Source organism: Indicator indicator, unplaced genomic scaffold (assembly GCF_027791375.1).
Source record: "Indicator indicator isolate 239-I01 unplaced genomic scaffold, UM_Iind_1.1 iindUn_scaffold_114, whole genome shotgun sequence".
Classification (NCBI taxonomy): Eukaryota; Metazoa; Chordata; class Aves; order Piciformes; family Indicatoridae; genus Indicator; species Indicator indicator.
In genome coordinates this window covers 91,409-112,596 of record NW_026539224.1, presented here as the reverse complement: position 1 = coordinate 112,596, position 21,188 = coordinate 91,409, and the positions used below count along the sequence as shown (strand labels likewise).

General features: G+C 56.4%; 1 protein-coding gene across 1 annotated transcript in view; it reads left to right on the top strand.

Moving 5' to 3' along the window:
- Positions 1-8,821: 8,821 nt before the first annotated feature.
- BTBD2 (BTB domain containing 2) overlaps positions 8,822-21,188 on the top strand; it is a 30,582-nt gene continuing 18,215 nt past the window's right edge. Inside the window, exons 1-2 of the mRNA XM_054398794.1 lie at positions 8,822-9,423; positions 14,839-14,958. Coding sequence (XP_054254769.1) covers positions 8,822-9,423; positions 14,839-14,958 — 722 coding nt within the window. The remainder of the gene's footprint in view (positions 9,424-14,838; positions 14,959-21,188) is intronic.

Sequence of the window (21,188 nt, the reverse complement as noted above, 5' to 3'; positions counted from 1 at the left end):
TGCAGAGAAGCAGCTCCTCTAATCCAGTTCCCTGAAAGAATTGGCCCCAAAACAAGTTGCCCAGGGAGGCTGTGGATGTCCCCTCCCTAGAGGTGTTCAAGGCCAGGCTGGATGAGACCTTGAGCAACCTGGGCTGCTGGGAGGTGTCCCTGCCCATGGGCAGGGGCTTGGAACTGGATAATCTTCAAGGTCCCTTCCAACCCAACCCATTCTGTGAATCCATGAATGTATGTGGTGGAGTCATCACCCCTGCAGCAGAGATTCTCCAGCCCTCTGCCCCTCTTGGTGTCTTCCTCTGGCCCCTCTCCAGCAGCTCCAGGTCCTTCTTGTGCTGGGGGCCCCAGAACTGGAGACAGTGCTGCAGGTGGGGTCTGAGCAGAGCAGAGCAGAGGGGCAGAATCCCCTCCCTGTGCTGCTGCTCTCTGTGCTCTGGGCTGCCAGGGACCATTCCTGGCTTCTGGGGAGATTTTCATCCACTCAAAGTTGCTGGGAGACCAGTTGGGGATCCAGCAGGGTGGCGAGCTGAGATGCCAGGAATATGGGATGGGATGCCAGGAATCTGCCTGGCAGCAGCTCAGGCCCTGACTCACTTTTCCCAGCCCGGGTGCTGTGATCTGCCAGATCCCCAAATAGGGCTTGGAGGGTCAGGGTGCAGCACTGTGCTCTCTGCCAGCTCTCAACATCGGCACAGAGGCTGCCCCCTGCCCTGCCATCCCTCAGAGACACCTGTGGGCCATTTTACACCCCCAGCCTCCCCCCCCCCCTTTTTATTCATCAGGAAAGGGGAAACTGAGGCAAGAGGGAAGTGTAGTGTGATGGAGTAAAGCTTGAGGAGGGGAGATTGAGAGTGGAGATGAGGGGGAAATTGTTGAGAGTGAGGGTGGGGAGAGACTGGCACAGGTTGCCCAGGGAGGCTGTGGATGTCCCCTGTCTGGAGCTGTTCAAGGCCAGGCTGGAAGAGGCCTTGAGCACCCTGGGCTGGTGGGAGGTATCCCTGCCCATGTAGGGAGTTGGAGCTGGATAAGCTTCAAGATCCCTTCCAACCCAACACATTCTGTGGTTCTGTGCTGGGGGTACAGGCAGCAGCAGGGGCTGGAGGTGAGCAGGATGTGGGAGAAGGGCTGTGGCAGCCCTGCTGTGCTTTCTTCCATGGGCAGGGGAGACCTTGTGGGATTATTTTATTTTATTGGATTTTCATTGTTTAAAAGGTATTTCTAGCCTGGTAAGTTTTCCACCCCAGGGGATGGAGCCTGCAACCCCTTTGGATGATGTGGCTGGAGGGGACACAGCTGCCTGGCAGAGCCCCAGGTGTGGCAGCCCCAGTTTTGGGGACTGGGCTGCAAGTTCTGCTGTGGAGCAGCTCTGCACATTGGGCAGGGTGGCTCTGAGGAGAAGGCTTCACATCCATGCTGGCTGCTTGAACAAATGGAGCAGCTGCTTCCTGCAGCATCTGGATCTGGCTCCAGGAGTCTCCCCTCCCAGGCTGCTCCAGGATGGGCCATGGTGGGAGCAGACCTGAGGTCCTCTGGATGCAGAGGATGAGAAGCAGCTTGTCCCATCAACCCTGCCTCTGCTGGACAAAGCTACTGCTGCCTGCTGTGCCTGAGGCACCAGATCACCACCCTGGAGATGTTGTGGGCATTCAGTTCTTTTCTCCTATGTTCCTTTGTATCCTGCTCTCTTTTCCCTCTTGTGTGCTCTTCTCCTATCCTTGAGCACTCAGTTACCTATTCAGAAACCCTCCTGTCCTGCCCTTTGCTCATGGCCCATCCTGCAGGCAATCCACCCACCAAGATGCTGACTACATCCCAGGCAGGTCATGTTAAAGGGAGTTCTGCTGTGGAATCCCAGAATTCCAGCATGGGAATTGGAAGGGAGCTCTGGAAATCATCCAGTCCAAGCCCCCTGCTCCAGCAGGGCACCCACAGCAGCTTGCCCAGGAGCACAATGCCCAGGGGGGGTTGGAAGCTCTCCACACAAGGAGACTCCACAACCTCTCTGGGCAGCCTGCTCCAGGCCTCCACCACCCTCACACCAAAGAATTTTCTCCTCTGGTGGAACCTCCTGGGTGCCAGTGTGTGCCCATTGCCCCTTGGCCTCTCCCTGGGCACCACTGAGCAGAGTCTGTCCCCAGCCTCTTGCCCCCTACTCTTTAGATTCTTTACTGTCCTCTCTAGGTGGGGACCTCACCAGGGCAAAGTAGATGGGGAGAAGAACCTCCCTTGCCCTGCTGGCCACACTCTCCTTCATGTACCCCAGATCCCCATTGGTCTTCTTGGCCATGAGGGCACACTGCTGGCACATGGGCATCTTCTTGTCCCCCAGCACTCCCAGGTCCTTCTCCAGAGAGCTGCTCCCCAGCAGGTCCCCCCTCAGCTGTACTGCTGCAGGACCTTGTTCCTCCCCACCTGCAGGACCCTCCACTTGCCCTGGCTTGACCCTCACGAGGTCCTCCTCTGCCCAAACCCTCCAGCCTGGCTTAGTTATTCATCTTTCAAGTTTCTTTGCATGGTTCCACTCCCCTGCCCTTGGCTTCCTGGGTGTCTGGCAGCTGAAACCCATCTCTGAGCACATGCGAAGGGCAGCTCTGAAAATAACCCAGCGGAGGGTTAAAATAACCTGGGCTGCTCTGGTGCTTCAGCATCAGCCCCAAATAGGCTCCCTGCTGGGACCTGGCTGCTATAAATAATTCTGCTATGATTGGTGCTGGAGAATGGCCCCACAGCAGGAGCAGTGGCAGTGCCACCACCACCCCTGCTGGCCAGGTGTCACCAGGAGAGCCAAGGGGGACACCACAAAGCTGCTAAGGTGGCCTGGGGGACACGGGGCGGGGGTATCAGCTGGGTTGTGGGTGGTGTAGTGGCTTGTGTTGGTTCTCCTCAGGATCTAGAATCATAGACTCAGAGAATTGGCCTCTAAGAGCATGGAGAGGAGGGCAAGGAAGCTCGGGAAGGATCTGGAGAGTAAATCTCATGGAGAGCAACTGAAGGAGCTGGGGATGGGCAGTGTGAAACAGAGGAAGCTGAGGGGAGACCTCCTGGCTGTCTACAACTACCTGAAAGGAGGTTGTGGAGGGGTTGGTGCTGGTCTCTGCTCACAGGTCATTAGTGATAGAACAAGAGGGAACAGCCTCCAGCTGCCACTGGGGAGGTTTAGCCTGGACATTAGGAACAGTTTTTTTTCATGGGAAGAGTGGTCAGGCATTGGCAGAGGCTGCCCAGGGAGGTGGTGGAGTCCCCCACCCTGTTTAAAGGTGGTTTGGATGTGGTGCTTGGGGATCTGGCTTAGGGGTGAACCTTGTAGAGCAGAGTTCTGGGTTGGACTTGGTGATCCTGAGGGTCTGTTCCAACCTGCATGTTTCTGTGATTCTGTGAGTCCAACCATCAACATCAGAGCACCAAACCATGTCCCAAAGTGCCATAGCCACAGTTTTTTTTTTTTAATCCCCTCCCAGTGATGGTGACTCCACCACCTCCCTGGGCAAACATCATCTGCAGGCTTGCTTGTGGGCTTTGACCCCTGGAGAGGATGCCAAGGGAAGCAGGCAAGGTCCTGGCCCACATGGTGGTCACATTGAGGTGGGGTTAACCATGTCCACAGGTTTCTTCTCAGCCAAAGTTTAGTTTAATTCAATTCAATTCAGATTAATTTAATTGATCCCTAGAATCATAGAATCAACAAGGTTGGAAAAGACCTCAAAGATCATCAAGTCCCCACCAGCTGTGGGTGGCCTTGGGGCTTTGTGGCCAGTGGGGTTGTGCCTGGCTTTGGCACAGGGCACCAAGGAGGGTGGGCAAGTGGAGTGTCTTCAGGATTTGGGGTCTAGGCCTGGCTGCAGTGGTGGTAGGAGACACCTCCAAGTCCTTCTCTGCAGGGTTGCTCTCAATCTCATCACCCCCAGCCTGGATGGATACCCAGGGTTGCCCTGACCCAGGTGCAGGACCTTGCAGTTTGCCTTTCTGAACCTCCTGAGGCTCTCCTCAGCCACCTCTACAGCCTGCCCAGGACCCTCTGATGGCTCCCATCCTGTCCACCTTGTGCTTACCCCATCCAGAGCAGCTCTGCCTTTGGCTGAGTGCCCAATCCATGAGGAATCTGTTGGCTATCAGCTGCAGCTCCCTGCTGGGCTTAGGAGCATGTGTGCTCAGCTGTGTTTTGGAGGTGCTGAATTCTCCCCTGTGGCACTGTTCTTTGTATTCCTCATCTGCTGATTGCTGCTGTCTTGGTCTGAGGATGCTGTGGCAAACATCTTGCCCCACCCCACAGAGTCAAGGCAGCAGCATCCCACAGGGATTTCTGTGCTGTTTGCACAGAATCACAGACTGGTGGGGGTTGGAAGGGACCTCTGGAGGTCATCCAGACCAACCCCCCTGGCAGAGCAGGGTCACACAGAACAGGTCACAGAGAAATGCACCCAGAGAAGGAGACTCCACAACCTCTCTGGGTAGCCTGCTCCAGGCCTCCAGCACCCTCACAACAAACAACTTTCTCTTCCTGTTCAGGTGGAACCTCCTGGGTTCCAGTTTGTGTCCACTGCCCCTTGTGCTATCATGGAGCACCACTGAAGAGAGCCTGGCACCTTCTTCTTGCCCCCCACCCTTCAGATATTTATAGAATCAGAGAATTGTTAGGGTTGGAAGGGACCTCAAGGCTCAGCCAGTGCCAACCCCCCTGCCATGCCCAGGGACACCTCACACCACAGCAGGTTGCTCACAGCCACCTCCAGCCTGGCCTGGAACACCTCCAGGGATGAGGCTTCCACCACCTCCCTGGGCAACCTGTGCCAGGCTCTCACCACCCTCCTGGGGAAGAATTTCCTCCTCGCATCCTATCTGAATCTCCCCATTTCTAGTTTTGTTCCATTCCCCCCCAGTCTTGTCACTCCCTGACACCCTAAAAAGTCCTTCCTCAGCTTTCTCGTGGGCCCCCTCTCAGCCTTCTCCTCTGCAGATTAAACAGCCGCAGGTCTCTCACTCTCTCTTCACAGCAGAGATGTTCCAGTCCCTTCATCATCCTCATAGCTCTCTGTTGGACTCTCTCCAGCAGTTCTCTGTCTCTCTTGAACTGGGGAGCCCAGAACTGGACACACTATTCCAGGTGTGGTCTCACCAGGGCAGATCAGAAGGGTAGGAGAACCTCATTTGATTTCTCCCCACCCAGCTCTGCAGCCTGTCCAGGTCCTTTCTTGTTTCTGTAACTGTTTCTTTACCTTAGTCCTGAGCTGAACCTCTGGCAGCTGCCACAAATCATCCTTGTTGGTTCCTCATGCGCTGCATAAATGAGACCTAAGGAGCTGCAGCAGGGCTGGCAGGGTGAGCAAGGCATGGAGCAGGAGAGTGGTGCCAGGGAGATCAGTGCTGAATGGGGACCACTGGTGCTGTACTGTGCTGGTGGATGCCACAGAGTGGCAGGGGTTGGAAGGGACCTCTGGAGATCATCAAGTTCTAACCCCCTGCCAAAGCAGGGTCACCTAGAGAAGGTCACACAGGAACATGTCCAGGTGGGTTTGAAAGTCTCCAGAGATGGAGACTCCACAAGGTCTCCTTCCCAGGAGCCAGCAATGGTCCCTGGCAGCCCAGCAGGCAGCTGAGTGCTGAGCTGCATCCAGAGCAGGGAGAGCAGCAGCACAGGGAGGGGATTCTGCCCTCTGCTCTGCTCTGCTCAGACCCCACCTGCAGCACTGCCTCCAGCTCTGGGGCCCCCAGCACAAGAGGGACCTGGAGCTGTTGCAGCAAGTCCAGAGGAAGCCACAACCTCCAAGGCAGACACACCAAGCCCTTGGAGATGCACCCCCAAAGCTGACTCACCTGTGCATTTGCTGCTATCTGGGAGCAGGAACCACTACAGCAGACTTCAGCCTCCACCACCTCCATCCCCCACCAGCATGGACCTCAGGGGCCTCCTGATGACTTTTCCAGCAGCACTACTGGACCAGAAGGGCTGCAGGACCAAGCAGCTGATGCGCAGCAGCCCCAGGCCATGGCTCCAGGCCACCCCCGGCAGAAGGCAGCAGCGGCCCCGGTCCAGCCGGGCGCTCGCAGCAGTCTGTGGCTCCCTCTAATGTTTACGGCCCGAGAGAAGCAGCCAAAGGCAGCACCAGGCCGAGGAGGGCCGGGGCTGGGGCCCGGAGAACAGCTCCATGAGCAAAGAGTGAGGCTGTGCGGGAGCAGCTCGGCCAGCCAGGGGCTGTGAGCCTGCCGTGTGCTCAGCTGTGGAAGCCAGGAGGGTGCAGCAGGGCCACAGCAGAATGGGTCTGCAGGCAACGGTCAGTGTGAGAACCCCACCTGCAGCACTGCACCCACTGCTGGTGCCCCCAGCACAAGGACAGGGAGCTGCTGGAGAGGGGCCAGAGGAGGCCACAGAGATGGTGAAAAGGCTGAAGGCAGGACAGGAAAGAGTTGGGGCTGTTGAGCCTGGAGAAAATTAGGCTCCAGGGAGACCTCAGAGCAGTCTTCCAGTACCTGAAGGGGCTCTAGGAGAGCTGGGGAGGGAGTTGTGGCAAGGGCTGGGAGTGCCAGGATGAGGACAATGGCTTTGAGCTGGGAGAGGGGAGACTGAGAGTGGAGATGAGGAAGAAATTGTTGAGACTGAGGGTGGGGAGAGACTGGCACAAGTTGCCTGGGGAGGCTGTGGATGTGCCCTGCCTGGAGGTGTTCTAGGCCAGGCTGGATGAGGCCCTGAGCACCCTGGGCTGGTGGGAGGTGTCCCTGCCCATGGCAGGGGGTTGGAACTGGATGAGCTTTGAGGTCCCTTCCAACTCAACCTCTTCTATAATAATATAAGAAAGAATTCACAGGGAAGGCAAAAAAAGAAAAAAAAAAAAAAGGCGGGGGGGGGAAAGGAAGGGGAGGCTGTTCCTCTAAAGTCTCCTACTCAAGGCTCTTTTCCAGCCAGGTGATTCCATGATTCTCCTCATTCTTGAATGCTCAGAGCAGATACCAGAAGGAATGGTTAGGATGGGCCAGCTCTGAACCCAGCATTGCTGTGGCCACAAGAATTTCCCCAACTCAGCCACCGTGAAGTGTCAGACAGCCTGAAAGAATGCTGCAGGAACCTGGTGGCAGGCAGGGCAGCAGCAACAGGCATTTGATGACCTGATAGAGGAGCAGGCTGGAAGCTCCTGATCCCAGCTGATGGTGTAACACCACCGCTGTGCCACCGCAGCATCTGGCCCTGGCAGTTAATCAGTTAGATCCCAGAGCTATATGAGGCTCTGGAAGCTTTGAATCCATATAAATAGCACAGCTCTGTATGCAATGCAAAGGCCCAGGAACCAGAAGGGGCAGGGAAACAAACATCTCCTCGCTTGAAGATGTCAGATTGAGGATCACAGGCTTGCTCCTGAACTCTGTGTGTGTGCTCTTCCAAGGGCTGAACACAGATCAGGGAATGGATAACAGAGAAAGGGGGAATGTAATTACCCTGTGAAGAATAAATCACTTTAACAGTTCAGTTACTGAGATCACAGCAAGGCAGTGGCACAGCCTCTTAATTCATCTTCTGCTTTCCAGGCTGCTCCTGCTCCCCCTGCACCGTTCCCCACCTCATGTTGGCTGGCAGGGAGATGGCCACCGGTAGGGACCCGCTGGCCAGTGTGCCCTTGTGCCAAGCAGATCCCTGAGGAGAGATCCTTGCTATCCACAGGGTGATCCCCACGGCGCTGCTGGGAATGTGGTGCTCCAGGTCCAGTGTCAGCACAGCAGCCTGGAACTCCCAGGTGATTGTTCTGAGGAGCTGCTGGGTGCAAAGCAGGGGGGATGGGGGAAGCCTGGGTCCGTACTTTAAGGCAGGGGTTTAGGGGGTTTAAGGCTCAGGTTTGTGACAGGAGGAACAGAGGAACCCGTGTCCCCTTCACATCCCCCTCTCCCCTGCCACCCCTTTAGGATCAATTCCTTTCACCTCCACCCTTCCCCACTGTTCCTTCTCCATGGCCCAAACCTCCCTCACTCCTCTCCCCCCAGGACCAACCCCCTTCAGCCCTGTAATTCCCAACGTCCCCTCCACAAATTACACCCCCATTCCACATCCCTCCACAATCTGTTCTGTGGACTGGCTCATCTCTTCCCTCATCCTCCTCAGAATACTTCCACCCCAGGATACCCCAGAACTGCTCCTCAGGGATCACCCCCTAATCCCCTAACTGCTCCTCAAGGATCACCCCCTCATTCCCTAAACTGCTACTCAGGGATAACTCCCTCATTCCCCAAACTGCTCCTCAGGGATAACTCCCTCATGCCCCCAGAACTGCCCCTCAGAGATCACCCCCTCATTCCCCCAAGTGCCCCTCAGGGATCACTCCCTTATTCCCTAAACTACCCCTTAGTGATCACTCCCTCATCCCCCCAAACTGCCCCTCAGGAAATGCCCTCTTGCCCCCTAGGACTACCCATCAGGAACAGAAAAAGGGGAAATTGCCCCTCAGGACTCGACCCTCGTCTCCCAAACTATCCCCCCTCAGGATTGCCCTGTTCCTCACCAGAACTGCCCCTGCAGGGATCACCTCCTCACCCCCAAACTGCCCCTCAGGGATCACTCCCTGATCCCCCAAACTGTCCCCTGGGACTGTCCTTTGCCCCACCACAACTACCCTGCAGGGATTGCCTCCTCACCCCCAAACTGCCCCCCAGGGCTCGCCCCTCACTCCCCTCCGACACGTCCCCTCCTCCCCCGAGGGCTCGCCCCGCTCCGCCCACTCCCCGGGCCGGGCCAGCCCCGCCCCGCCCCGCCCCGCCCGCCCTGCGCCCCACGCCCTGTCCCCGCCCCGCCGCTGCTGCCGCCGCTCCCCTTTGGCTCGGCCGGCGGCGGCGCCGCGCCGTGCCCCATGCGCCGCTGCTGCCCTGCTCTCTGCACCAGCCCCGGCAGCCGCCCCGGCACCCCTCGCCCCGCCGCTACCGCCATCGCCGCCCCTCTCCCGCCCGCCGCCGCCGTGTCCCGCCCGCCGCTCCTGGTGCTGGTGCTGCTGCAGCGCCGCCCCGCGCCGCCCGCTCCTGCGCCTCCGCCGCACAAGATGGCGGCCGGTGGGAGCGGCGGGGGCCCCGGGGGCCTCTCCTCCTCCTGCCCGCAGCCGCCGCCGCCACCGCCGGGCAACGGTGCGGCCGCCGCCGCCGCCTGCACCAACGGCGCTCCCCCGTCGCCTCCCGGCCTCACTTACAATCAGTGCGGCGCTGCCAACCCGGCGGCGAGCAGCGGCGGCGGCGGCGGCGCGGGGGGCCCGGCGGCTGCTGCTGCTGCTGCTGCTGCTGCGGGGGCGGCGGGGGCGGGCGGCTCCGGCGGGGCGCTGCAGCGGGAGCCGGTCTATAACTGGCAGGCGACGAAGCCGACGGTGCAGGAGCGGTTTGCCTTCCTCTTCAACAACGAGGTGCTCAGCGACGTCCACTTCCTGGTGGGGAAGGGCCGCGGCTCGCAGCGCATCCCGGCGCACAGGTGGGGAGCGGGGGGCAGCCCCACGAGTGGGGGCCGGGGGGCCGCGGTGGGCTGCGGGCCGTGGAAGGGGGAGCCCAGGGCAGTGACGCGGTGGGCCCGGGGCCGTGGCGGCCTGGGCAGGCCGAGTAGGGGGCGGCCCAGAGGCCCTGCTGGGGGTCCCGGGCCTCGGGACAGGCCCTGTGCTGCGTGCGGAGGTTCCTGCACCCCCTGAGCGGGGGATGAGCCAGCAAGGGGAGGTGCAGGGTTTGGGCTTCTGTGTCTGCCTCCTGAAAGGAGAGATGGGGGTCGGGTAACTGCACCCCGCATTTCTCCGCCATGGCGGGGATGCGCCGGGCTCGGCGAGGCCCAGCCCCGCTCCGGCATCAGGCATCCGGCTCGGGGGGGAGGCAGCCGGGCAGCGCCGAGCACCGGAGTGCGGAGCCCTCCGGGTTGGGCTTTTGCAGGTTGAGAGGCGATTCTGCCTCTCGGCATGGTCGGGTGCTGTCGCCTCGGATCAGCGTCGTGTTTCTTACGGCTGCCGAGAAGGGGTGACCGTGAGGTGGGGTCCGGTTCGCCTCTCGGCAGGATTTTCTCTGGAGGATAGGTGTGACAGGGGCAAGCACGGGGGGGAACACCCCCAAATCCCTGCCCTTGTAAGCAGCCCTTGGTTGTGTGGGTAGCGGAGGAGAGGAGGAACGGCCCCCAAGAGTGACTGATCTGTGCTGACAGATAAAGGGCTCGGTGAGAACGCAGGGGATGGAGAGCAGCGACTTGAGACAGCAGATTTCTGCCCACAACATTTCCTTCTGAGGAGGACCTTTATTTTGACTCCTTTCTGAAGCTCTGTATTTTGGGGGGAATCCACTACCATAAAACACACCTCAGGATTCTGGAGGAGCTGTACTGGGAGTGACATCTGGGTTGGAGGTAACCAGCTGAGGTTAAGCGCTGGAGGGCTGAGCTGCCATTTAAAAGAGTTTGTGGCTCTTGAGCTTCTGGCTGGCTGAGAAGCTGGGCATGGCTTCCACCTGCATAATGCAAACCTCAGGTGGCTGATTGATGTTCAGCTGCTTCTTTGGGCAGCTCCTCTGACATTCAGTTGCATCTCGGGGCAGCTCTGGTGAATTGTTGTGTGCCACTCGCACCACAGCGCTCTGGGAAGTGCCTCTGGGCTGCTGAGCTCTACCAGCACTAAATAAGAGCCTTCTGCTCCAAGATTCTGCCCTTGTGAGACTCCACCTGCAGGACTGTGTCCAGTTCTGGTGCGCCCAGCATAAGAGGGACATGGAGCTGTTGGAGAGGGCCCAGAGAAGGGCAACAAAGATGATCAGAGGGCTGGAGAACCTTCCCTTGCAGGGCCAGGCTGGGAGAGTTGGGGCTGTTCAGCTGGAGAGCAGAAGGCTCCAGGGAGACCTCAGAGCAGCCTTCCAATACCTGAAGGGGCTGCAGGAGAGCTGGGGAGGGACTTTGGACAAGGGCTGGGAGTGCCAGGGTGAGGGACAATGGCTTTGAGCTGGGAGAGTGGAGATTGAGAGTGGACTATCCTCAGCTTCCTCATCTCCAGTCTGAACAGCCCCAGTTCCCTCAGCTGCTCCTCCCCAGTCCTCTTCTCCAGACCCTTCCCCAGTTTTGTTGCCCTTCTCTGGCTCTGCTCCAGCCTCTCAATGTCCTTCCTGGAGTGAGGGGTTCAGAACTGACCCCAGGATTCAAGGTGTGACCTCACTGGTGCCAGTCCAGGGGGACAATCACTTCCCTGCTCCTACTGGTCACACGTTTGCCGATCCAGGCCAGGATGCTGGTGGCCTTGGCCACCTAAGCAGACAGCTGGCTCACATTCAGATGGCTGCCAACCGGCACCTCCAGGTCCTTCTCCAAATTTTTTTCACCAGAAGGGTCATTGGGCAGTGGTGGAGGACGTTTGGATGAGGTGCTCAGGGACATGTTGTGAACAGGGAGCTGTTAGGTGATGATGGGATGTGATGATCCTAATGTGCTTTCCAGCCAGGCAGTTCTGTCATCTCTGGTGTGGTCTCATGGTGTATTGGAAATGGCCAATTTTGACAGCAGACTGCTCAGGGCAAGGAAGCTGAGAGTTGTGGTCCTGCAGGAGCTGGAGGTGGTGGTGCAGCTGCTCCCTGGTTGGGCTCCTCCAGGAAGGAGCAGAGCAGAGGTGGTGCCTTTGGAGGCTGAGGTGGCTACATGTAGCATCCATGCCAAGTGATCACAGGGATGTCATCCACATGCGGTGGTGCAGGGAGGAGGTTTCTGAGCCTGATGTTGCTGTAGGTTTAGGTGAGTGAGGGACAGACTCGAGTTCAGTGGTTCAGTAAAGCCATGGAGGACGACAATAAATACAGAATCAAAGAATGGTTTGGGTGGGAAGTGACCTATAAAACTCATCCAGTCCAACAATCTGCAGCTAGAGCTCAGAACCCCAAAAAACCTGACCTGCAGTGGTTCCAGGGATGAGGCAGCTCCCACCTCTCTGGGCAACCTCAGACAGGGTCTCACCACTCTTCACCATAAGCAGATTCTTGAGGAAGGCAGATTGAGACAGGAGATTAGGAAGAAATTGTTGAGAGTGAGGGTGGGGAGGCCAGGGAGATCCTGGACGCCTCCTCCCTGGAGGTGCTCAAGGCCAGGCTGGATGAGGCCTTGAGCACCCTGGGCTGGTGGGAGGTGTCCCTGCCCATGGCAGGGGGTTGGAACTGGATGATCTTGAAGGTTGCTTCCAGCCCAACCCATTCTGTGATTCTATGAAATTACTGCTTCATATCTTGTCTAAATCTCTCCTCTTTTAGTTTCAAACCATCACCTGTCATAAGAGGCCCTGCTAAAAAGTCCATCCCTATCTTTTGTCTCCTTCACGTACTGAAAAGCTAGAAGAAGTTCTCCCTGCAGCCTTCTCTTCTCCAGGGCTGAACAGCCCCAACTCTCCCAGCCTGTCCTCACAGGGGAGGTTCTCCAGCCCTCTGATCCTCTTGGTGGCCTCCTCTGGACCCTCTCCAACAGTTCCATGTCCTCCTTGTGGTGAGGGCACCACAGCTGGACTCGGTGCTGCAGGTGGAAGGGCCTGAAGTGTTTTGATGTCTGATGGAAGCAGCATGATGGTGACATGGCCAAGGTCAGGGCCTTGGTTAGGTCCTGTAGCAGGAGGGCACCAGGGCTATATTTTAGCCTTCTTCTAGATCTGCTTCATGGAGCACAACATCAACCAGCTTAGAAACATCTTAAACCTCATCAGCCAGGAGCTGACTGGGTGTTGTAATTAAGCTTGTTAATTAAACTTGTTAATTGGCCAGGAAACGTGGCCTGAAAGGCAGCAGGGACAGCCTGTGGCCATGGGCCCCTGTGTGTGCCACACCCTGGGATGGCTTCAGCCTGGAGACAGTCCATGGAGATTTCTGGCTGCTCTTTCCAGGTGTTTCTCTGCTGAGCTCATCCTTTCTTTTCTTGCTTGTGTGTTAATCTCTGCTGTGGAAAAAGGCTGAGAGCCCTGGAGCTGGTTAGACTGGAGAGGAGAAGGCTGAGAGGGGCTCTGATCAATGTCTATAAATATCTGAGGGCTGGGGGGCAAGAAGAAGGTGCCAGGCTCTTTTGGGTGATGCCCACTGACAGGCCAAGGAAGAGTGGGTACAAGTTGGAACCCAGGAGGTTGCACCTCAACAGGAGGAGAAACTTTGTTGTGAGGGTGCTGGAGGCCTGGAGCAGGCTGCCCAGAGAGGTTGTGGAGTCTCCCTTTTCTGGAGAGCTTCCAAACCCTCCTGGCTATTGTGATCCTGGGCAGGCTGCAGGGTCTTGGCCTGGATGATCTCCAGAGGTCCCTTCCAACCCCTACCACTCAAGATTCTTTTAGCCTGAGCACCTGCAGTGTCCCATGCTGAGATGTCCCCATGCTGAGATGTCCCCATGCTGAGATGTCCCCATGCTGAGATGTCCCCATGCTGAGATGTCCCCATGCTGAGCTCCAGGATTGCATTCTGCAGGCTTCTCCTTGCCTCCAGCTCATTTAATCTGGTGTCTCTAGTCCTTGGGTGAGCTGGAAGCATGCAGCCAGCAAATGCTCATCACTCATTAACTTCTTGTCACCTCTGGTCTCACCAAACTCCAGCCCATCACATGCTGCTCTCTTCCTGTGCCAGCTCTTCTGGAGGAGATATTTTAAGCTCTCTTGGCAGCAGAGCTGATGGAGCAGGGAGGTGGTGTGCAGCCATGGGGCACTCCTGGTCCTCCAGTGCCTTATTATTGGCATGGCTGCAGTGCCTCAGTGGGGAGGAGCACTGCTGCACACACAAACTAAGCTAGGTGAGGAGTGAAGGTGTCAAGGAGTACAAAAAATCAGGGAAAATTGGGGGGTGGGGATCTGTGAGTAGCAGAATGAAAAGAATTTTCTTGCAGGGCTTCAAAAGCCTTTAGAGTCAACTCTGGATCCTCGTGAAGACAAAATAATTAACCCCATGGAAGTGGCTGTGGCACAGCTGAAAGTCACTTCCCTTTGTTCTTGCAGAGGGAGTGAGCAGCAGTCAGGTGTTGCTTTCTTATGGCAACACAAATTGTTAAGGTTGGAAGAGACTTTTGAGATCATCCAAGTCCAGTCCTTAACCCAGCACTGCCAGAGCACCAGTAAACCATGGCCCTCAGCACCACATCTCATAGAACCCTAGAATGGCTCAGGTTGGAAGGGACCTTAGAGATTATCTCCTGCAACCCCCCTGCCATGGGCAGGGACACCTCCCACCAGCCCAGGTTGCTCAAGGCCTCATCCAGCCTGGCCTTGAACACCTCCAGACAGGGGACAGCCACAGCCTCCCTGGGCAACCTGTGCCAGTCTCTCCCTACCCTCACTCTCAACAATTTCTTCCTCATCTCCACTCTCAATCTCCCCTCTTCCAGCATTGGGTTTTGACAGCCTGCAGTGCTGTCCCCAGGGATGTGTTCCTGGTGGCAGGGGAGGAGGGTCAGTGGTGCACAGAGACAAATTGTCAGGAGCTGGGCTGTGAGGAGTTGCAGCAAGACTTAGGCTCTGTTCACTGGGAGAATCTGAATCCCATCCCTTCCCTTCCATTCCCTTCCCTTCCTTCTTTCTTAGCTTCTCCACCACGTGAGTGATCTGGATGCTCCCCCAAGCAGGACTTTGCAAAGCAGCCATGTGCCTTCTCTTCCATCATGCAGCAGCTCTTGTCTTTGGAGGGGAACCATTTCTCTGGGTGTGCTGGGACAGGGCTCAAAATGGACTTGGTGTGGAGCAGCAAGCCTGACACTCCCTTCTCTTGCAAAACCCTTCTGCTTTAACACTGGGAACGATTTATTTTCCCTGGGGGTGGCCTTGGGGGTACAGCAGCCAGCCTGGGATTGGGGTTGTTTGTGGAGACTGACTTTAACAGGAGGTTTTTGTGCTTGTTGGTTGTTTGTTTGTATTTTTTCTTCCCCTCTTAGGTTTGTGCTGGCTGTGGGCAGCGCAGTCTTCGATGCAATGTTCAATGGGGGAATGGCCACAACTTCTACAGAGATTGAGCTGCCTGACGTGGAGCCTGCTGCCTTCCTGGCTCTGCTGAAGTAAGCTTCTGATGTGGGGTGACTGGGGGGAGCAGATCTGTTGAGACAAGGATGTGCTTAGTGAGAGCAGTGGAGTGTTTGGTAGAGTGGAGGTCATTAAGGTTCTAAATCAGAGTCGCAGATTGCATCAGGTCAGAAGGGATCCTCCAAGGGCATCTTGGCCAACCCCCTGCAGGCAGCAGGGACAGCTCCAGGGGACACATCCAGTCTGGTCTTGAATGTCTCCAGGGATGGAGCCTCAACCACCTCCCTGGGCAACCTGTTCCAGTGTCTCCTCACCCTCACTCTGCAGAACTTCCTCCTGATGTCCAACCTAACTCTGCCCTGCTCCACTTTCAAACCATTGTCCCTGGTCCTATCTCCACAGCCCCTTCTGAACAGTCCCTCTCCAGCCTGCCTGCATCTCCCCTGCAGATACTGAAATGCAGCTCTAAGGTCTCCCTGCAGCCTTCTCTCTCCAGTCTCAACAGCCCCAGTGCTCCCAGCCTGTCCCCATAGCAGAGCTTCTCCAGCCCTCTGATGCCTTCGTGGTCTCCTCTGGACCCTCTCCATCAGGTCCTTGTGTCTCTTGTGCTGGGGGCCTTAGAGCTGGACACAGCCCTGCAGGTGAGGTCTCACCAGATCCTCTTTGTTGATCTGTTCAAGGATGGTTAAATGCTGGTATCAAATCCCTCTTTTCCTGGGTGAGGCTCCAGGGAAGTTGCTGTACAGGAACCTCTGACTCTTTCCATGCTTTGTTTCAGCAATGTTTAAATGGATTTGCTGCCCTGCTGCTGATCTGCACTGTGGGCAAAACTACACTGGGGACTTCATACTGTTGTAAACATGTAGTTAAATGGCCTTACACCAAGCAAGTGCTGCAGCAGGGAGGTGTTCAGCTGCAGCAGGGAGGTGTTCAGCTGCAGCAGGGAGGTGTTCAGCTGCAGCAGGGAGGTGTTCAGCTGCAGCAGGGAGGTGTTCAACTGCAGCAGGGGGGCATGTGGTGGCCCTTGGAGGTGAATTGATTCTCAGCCTGTTCAGATGTTGTCTCATAAATTCTCCTTTGTGCTTTGGGTTGATTTGAAGCTGTTGGAGAAAATTGGAGAAATGTAATCAGAAAATGGTTTGGGTTGGAAGGGACCTACAGAGCTCATCCAGCCCAAGCCCCTCTACACTCAGCAGGGACATCCTCCACTAGAGCAGGTTGCTCAGGGCCTGGTCCAGCCTCACCTTGAGAGTATCTCCAGGGATAGAGCCTCAACCACCTCCCTGGGCAACCTGTTGCAGGGTTCCACCACTCTCATGGTGCAGAACTTGTTCCTCACATCCAGTCTAAATCTGCTCTGCTCTAGTTTGAAGTCATTGCCCCTGGTCCTGTCCCTGCAGGCCTTTGAGAACAGCTCCTCTCTAGCCTTCTTCAGGTACTGGAAGGCTGCTCAGAAGTCTCTTAAAGCTCTGGAAGTTGGAAATCCTTGGAGCTCCTTTAGGTTCTGGGTGAATGAAGGAGTTCCAACAGGTAAGGCAAGGGTGTGAGCTGGCTGTGAGCTGCTCCCTGAGGTTTTGTTCCTCTTTTGGAGAGCTGGGCTTGGATTTCCATGCAGCTGTCAGGCAGTGTGCTGGGGGAAGGAGGAGGAGGATGAGGAGGAAGGGGCTGTCCCATCCTCTTCAGCCATGTCTTTAAACTTGGCTGGTGCTGTGTGACATCCCCATTGTCCCATTTCTATAGGATTTCTGTCACCTCCTTCCAGGGCTTTCCAGTCCTGTGCTCTCCACATGCTTCCTGCTGGGAATGATGACTGTATGGAGCTCTGGCACACTTTTGGCTTTACCTTCAAGAAAGGTTTTGGTCAGGACTATCTTAGAAAAATTAAAAATGCAGCTGTGCTGCAATGAGAGGCCAGAAATAATCAAGGAGCCCCAAACCCCCTCCCCTTCAGCTCACTTGAAACCAAACTCCAGCACTTGGGGAATCCCTTTAATTGGTGCTTGGCTCTCTGAGCTCAGGTAGAGCTCTCTGGAGGACAGAGGTGGTTGTCTTTGTGACCTGGTGAGGCTGCAGTAGAGAGTGAACTAGAGGCAGAGTCTTGTTGCCACCCTGCCAGTGCTGAGCCTGTGCCCTTGGATGAGAGCCATCACCTGAAGAGACAAACGTGAGGAGTTCAGGTGGATTTCAAGAGAAATGTTGATGTTTTGGGTAGGAGCAGTGTGCACAGGGCCTCCAGAGCCTGCAGTTGTGCCACAGGAGCTGTGCAGAGGGTCAGTGGTGGATGCTTAAATGGAGATTCATAGAATCACAGAACAGGTTGGGTTGGAAGGGACCTTCAAGATCATCCAGTTCCAACCCCCTGCCATGGGCAGGGACACCTCCCACCACCCCAGGTTGCTCAAGGCCTTATCCAACCTCTTTGTCCTGTCTCAGACACCCTCATGAAAAGTTCCCCTGCATTGTTCCTGTAGGATCCCTTCGGGTACTGGCAGGCAGCTCTAAGGTCTCCCTGGAGTCTTCCCTCCTCCAGGCTGAACGCCCCCAGCTCCCTCAGCCTGGCCTCACAGCAGAAGTGCTGCAGCCCTTGGACCATCTCCATGTGCCATGTCCACACATTTCTGGAACACCTCCAGGGGGGATGTCTCCACACATGCATTGATAGAGCCATGGAATGGGTTGGGTTAGAAGGGACCTGAAAGCTCATCCAGCTCCAAGCCCCTGCCATGGGCAGGGACACCTCCCACCAGCCCAGGGTGCTCAGGGCCTCATCCAGCCTGGCCTTGAGCACCTCCAGGCAGGGCACATCCACAGCCTCCCTGGGCAACCTGTGCCACTCTCTCCCCACCCTCACTCTCAACAATTTCTTCCTAATAGAATCAAACTGTCCCTTGTTCAGAGCTTAAATAAGCCAAAGGAAAGTTTTCAGTGTTCCTGTAGGAATCTTACCAAGTGCATGGTTTGACCCTTCCTAGAGGAAAACTGGACCCTCCAAACACTGCTGTGAAATGGCAGCTGATCCTCACATCTGCCTCTGGACTTGCTCCAAGCTGTGACCTAATGCTGTAGGATCAGAAGCTTAGCAAGGGACAAAGAAGAGAGAAGAGAAGGCTCCAGGGAGACCTCAGAGCTGCATTTTAGTATCTGCAAGGGAGCTGCAGGCAGGCTGGGGAGGGACTGTTCAGAAGGGCTGTGGGGATAGGCTGAGGGGCAGTGGTTTGAAAGTGGAGCAGGGCAGAGTTAGGTTGGACATCAGGAGGAAGTTCTGCAGAGTGAGGGTTGGGAGACACTGGGACAGGTTGCCCAGAGAGGTGGTTGAGGCTCCATCCCTGCAGACACTCAGGATCAGCCTGGATGTGTCCCTGGGCAGCCTGCTCTGGCTGGAGCTGTCCCTGCTGCCTGCAGGGGGGTTGGTCAAGATGCCCTTGGAGGCTCCCTTCCAACCTGATGCAATCTGTGGATGTGCCCATCCTGAATGCTGAGCAGAAGGCCCTTTCTGGACAGCCTTTGATTGTTCTGCTGTCATGGTCTTAAAGAGAACCTTTTAAATTATTTTTATTTCCATGGTAACCTGAAGGAACATTTTTGATTGTCTGGGGCTGTGATCTAAACCTCCCTCTTCACAGTTTGAGCCTCTCTTGCTTTCCATCTCAGCACAAACAGTTTGGCCTCTCATAAAAAAAAAAAAATCTAACATCATTGGTGCAGGAATTAGAAGTGGCTCTTGTTAGAGCAGCTGTAAGAACAGACCCTTGAGCAACCTGGGCTAGTGCAAGGTGTCCCTGGCCATGGCAAAGGGGTTGGAACTAGATGGTCTTTAAGGCCCCTTGCAACCCAAACCATTCAATGAATCTTTTAGCCTTGTAATAAAAAGGGTTGCCTGGAGAGAAGAGGTCTGGTTGTGTGCAAAATACCTTCATGAGCTTGATGGGGTTGTTAAGAGCTGCTCTGGAGTAGCACAAAAGCTGCATTCAGCAGCACTGGGAATGCTTCTCTTCCTTGGAATTCCCCTTGTTTGTGCTTCACAGAATGGTAGGGGTTGGAAGGGACCTCTGGAGATCATCTAGTCCAATCCTCCTGCCAAGCAGGGTCAGGTAGAGAAGGTCACAGAGGAGCACATCCATGTGGGACTTGAAATTCTCCAGAGGAGACTCCACCACCTCTCTGGGCAGCCTGCTCCAGGGCTCTGCTACCCTCACACCAAAGGTTCCTCCTCATGTTCAGATGGAACTTCCTCTGTTCAACTTTATGCTCATTGCCTCTTGTCCTGCCTGTGGGGACCACTGAGAAGAGTCTGTTCCCAACTTCCTGCCCCCCACCCTTAGATAGTTGTAAGCATTGATCAGATCCCCCCTCAGCCTCCAGCTCACCAGCCCCAGCTCTCAGCCTGTCCCCGCATCAGAGCTGTTCCAGTCCCCTCAGCATCTCAGTGGTCCTGTGCTGGACTTTCCTCAGTAGCAATTTGTCCTTCTTGAGCTGGGGAGCCCAGAACTGGACACAGTACTCAAGCTGTGGCCTCACCAGCACAGAGCAGAGGGGGAGGAGAGCCTCCTTTGACCTGCTGGCTGCACTCAATGCACGCCAGGATGCTGAACTGCCTCCTGCCCCTCTCTAGCTAGAGGATCAGAAGCTCTGCAGCAGATCTGTCCAGATGGGGACACTGCCTGGCATGCTCCTACCAGGACCCTGCTGCTGAAGGGAGCCTCCAGGAGCAGCAAGGTGTTGCTGTGTCCCCTAGAGAAAGGCAGGAGAAGCAATTGCTGGAGTTTCCAAAACATTCCCTGGCACAGGAATGCCAAGCACAGTTGGCACACGTGGTGCCACACCTCTGTGCCCCGTGCCTTCAGCATGTTGAGTGGCAAATGCTCCACTGCTTAAAGGCAGAGCAGCCACTAAAAGCCTTTGCATGGGCTCAGGGCTGATGTGCAGTGTGGGGCTGGTTTAATGAGCTCAGCCTGGCAGTCCCTGCCCTCTCTGCTCAGCAGGCTCAGAGGCTTGGGCAGGCTTCTGCTGCAGGCTTTGTTTTGCCATGCAGGATGAATGTGCTTCCTTGTTTTGACCTCCCAGTGAAGGCTGAGCTTGGCTGGCAGCAGGGCAGCCCTCCTGTCTCACTGCACTTAACCCTTGCTTTGTGCTGGATTTGTGCTGTGGCTGTGCCTCGTGGGATGGTTTGGGTTGGAAGGGACCTGCAGGATTCACAGATTGCATCAGGTTGGAAGGGACCCTCAAAGCCTCTCCTTGGTAGATGAGAGCCAGTGGAAAGGAGGTGAAAACCTTTCCAGCTGTAAGTGTGAGTGCACCCTCAGCAGGTTTGCTGATGGCACCAAGCTCTCTGGTGCTCTGGACTCACTTAAGGGCATCCAGAAAGATCTTGACAGGCTTGAGAAGGGTCAGCTGCATGAGGCTCAACAAGTCAAAGTGAAGACCCTGTGTCTGGGTCAGGCCAGTCCAAGGCACAAATCCAAGCTGGGCACTGAGTGGGTTGAGAGCAGCCCTGAAGAAAGAGCTTTGGGGGTGTTGGTTGCTGAGCAGCTCCCCAGGAGCCAGCAGTGCCCTCCTGCAGCCCAGCAGGCAGCTGTGTGCTGGGCTACAGCCAGAGGAGGTTGGGCAGCAGGGCAGGAGAGGGGATTCTGCCCCTTGGCTCTGCTCTGCTCAGACCTCACCTCCAATCCTGCCTCCAGGTCTGATGTCCTCAGCATGAGAAGGACACAGAGCTGTGGAGTGAGGCCAGAGGAGGCCACAGAGATGATCCCAGGGCTGGAGCAGCTCTGCTGTGAGCACAGGCTGAGGGAGCTGGGGGTGTGCAGCTGGAGAGGAGAAGGCTCCAGGAGCACCTCAGAGCTGCCTGCCAGGACCTGAAGGGATCCTGCAGGAAGGCTGCAGAGAGACTTCTCCTGAGGGTGTCTGAGCCAGGCCAAGGGGAATGGTTTGGAGTTGAGGCAGAGCAGGGTTAGAGTGGAGCTGAGGGAGAAGTTCTTCAGTAGAGGGTGGTGAGACTCTGGCACAGGCTGCCCAGGGAGGCTGTGGCTGCCTCCTGCCTGGAGGTGTGCAAGGCCAGGCTGGAAGAGGCCTGGAGCAAGCTGGGCTGGTGGGAGGTGTCCCTGCCCATGGCAGGGGGTTGCAGGAGATAACCTGGCTGAGGGCACTGAGTGCACTGTCAGCAGGTTTGCTGATGACACCAAGCTGGTTGGAGAGGTGACACAGGAGGTTGTGCTGCCATTCAGCAGGACTTGGGACAGGCTGAGAGTTGGGCAGGGAGAAACTGAAT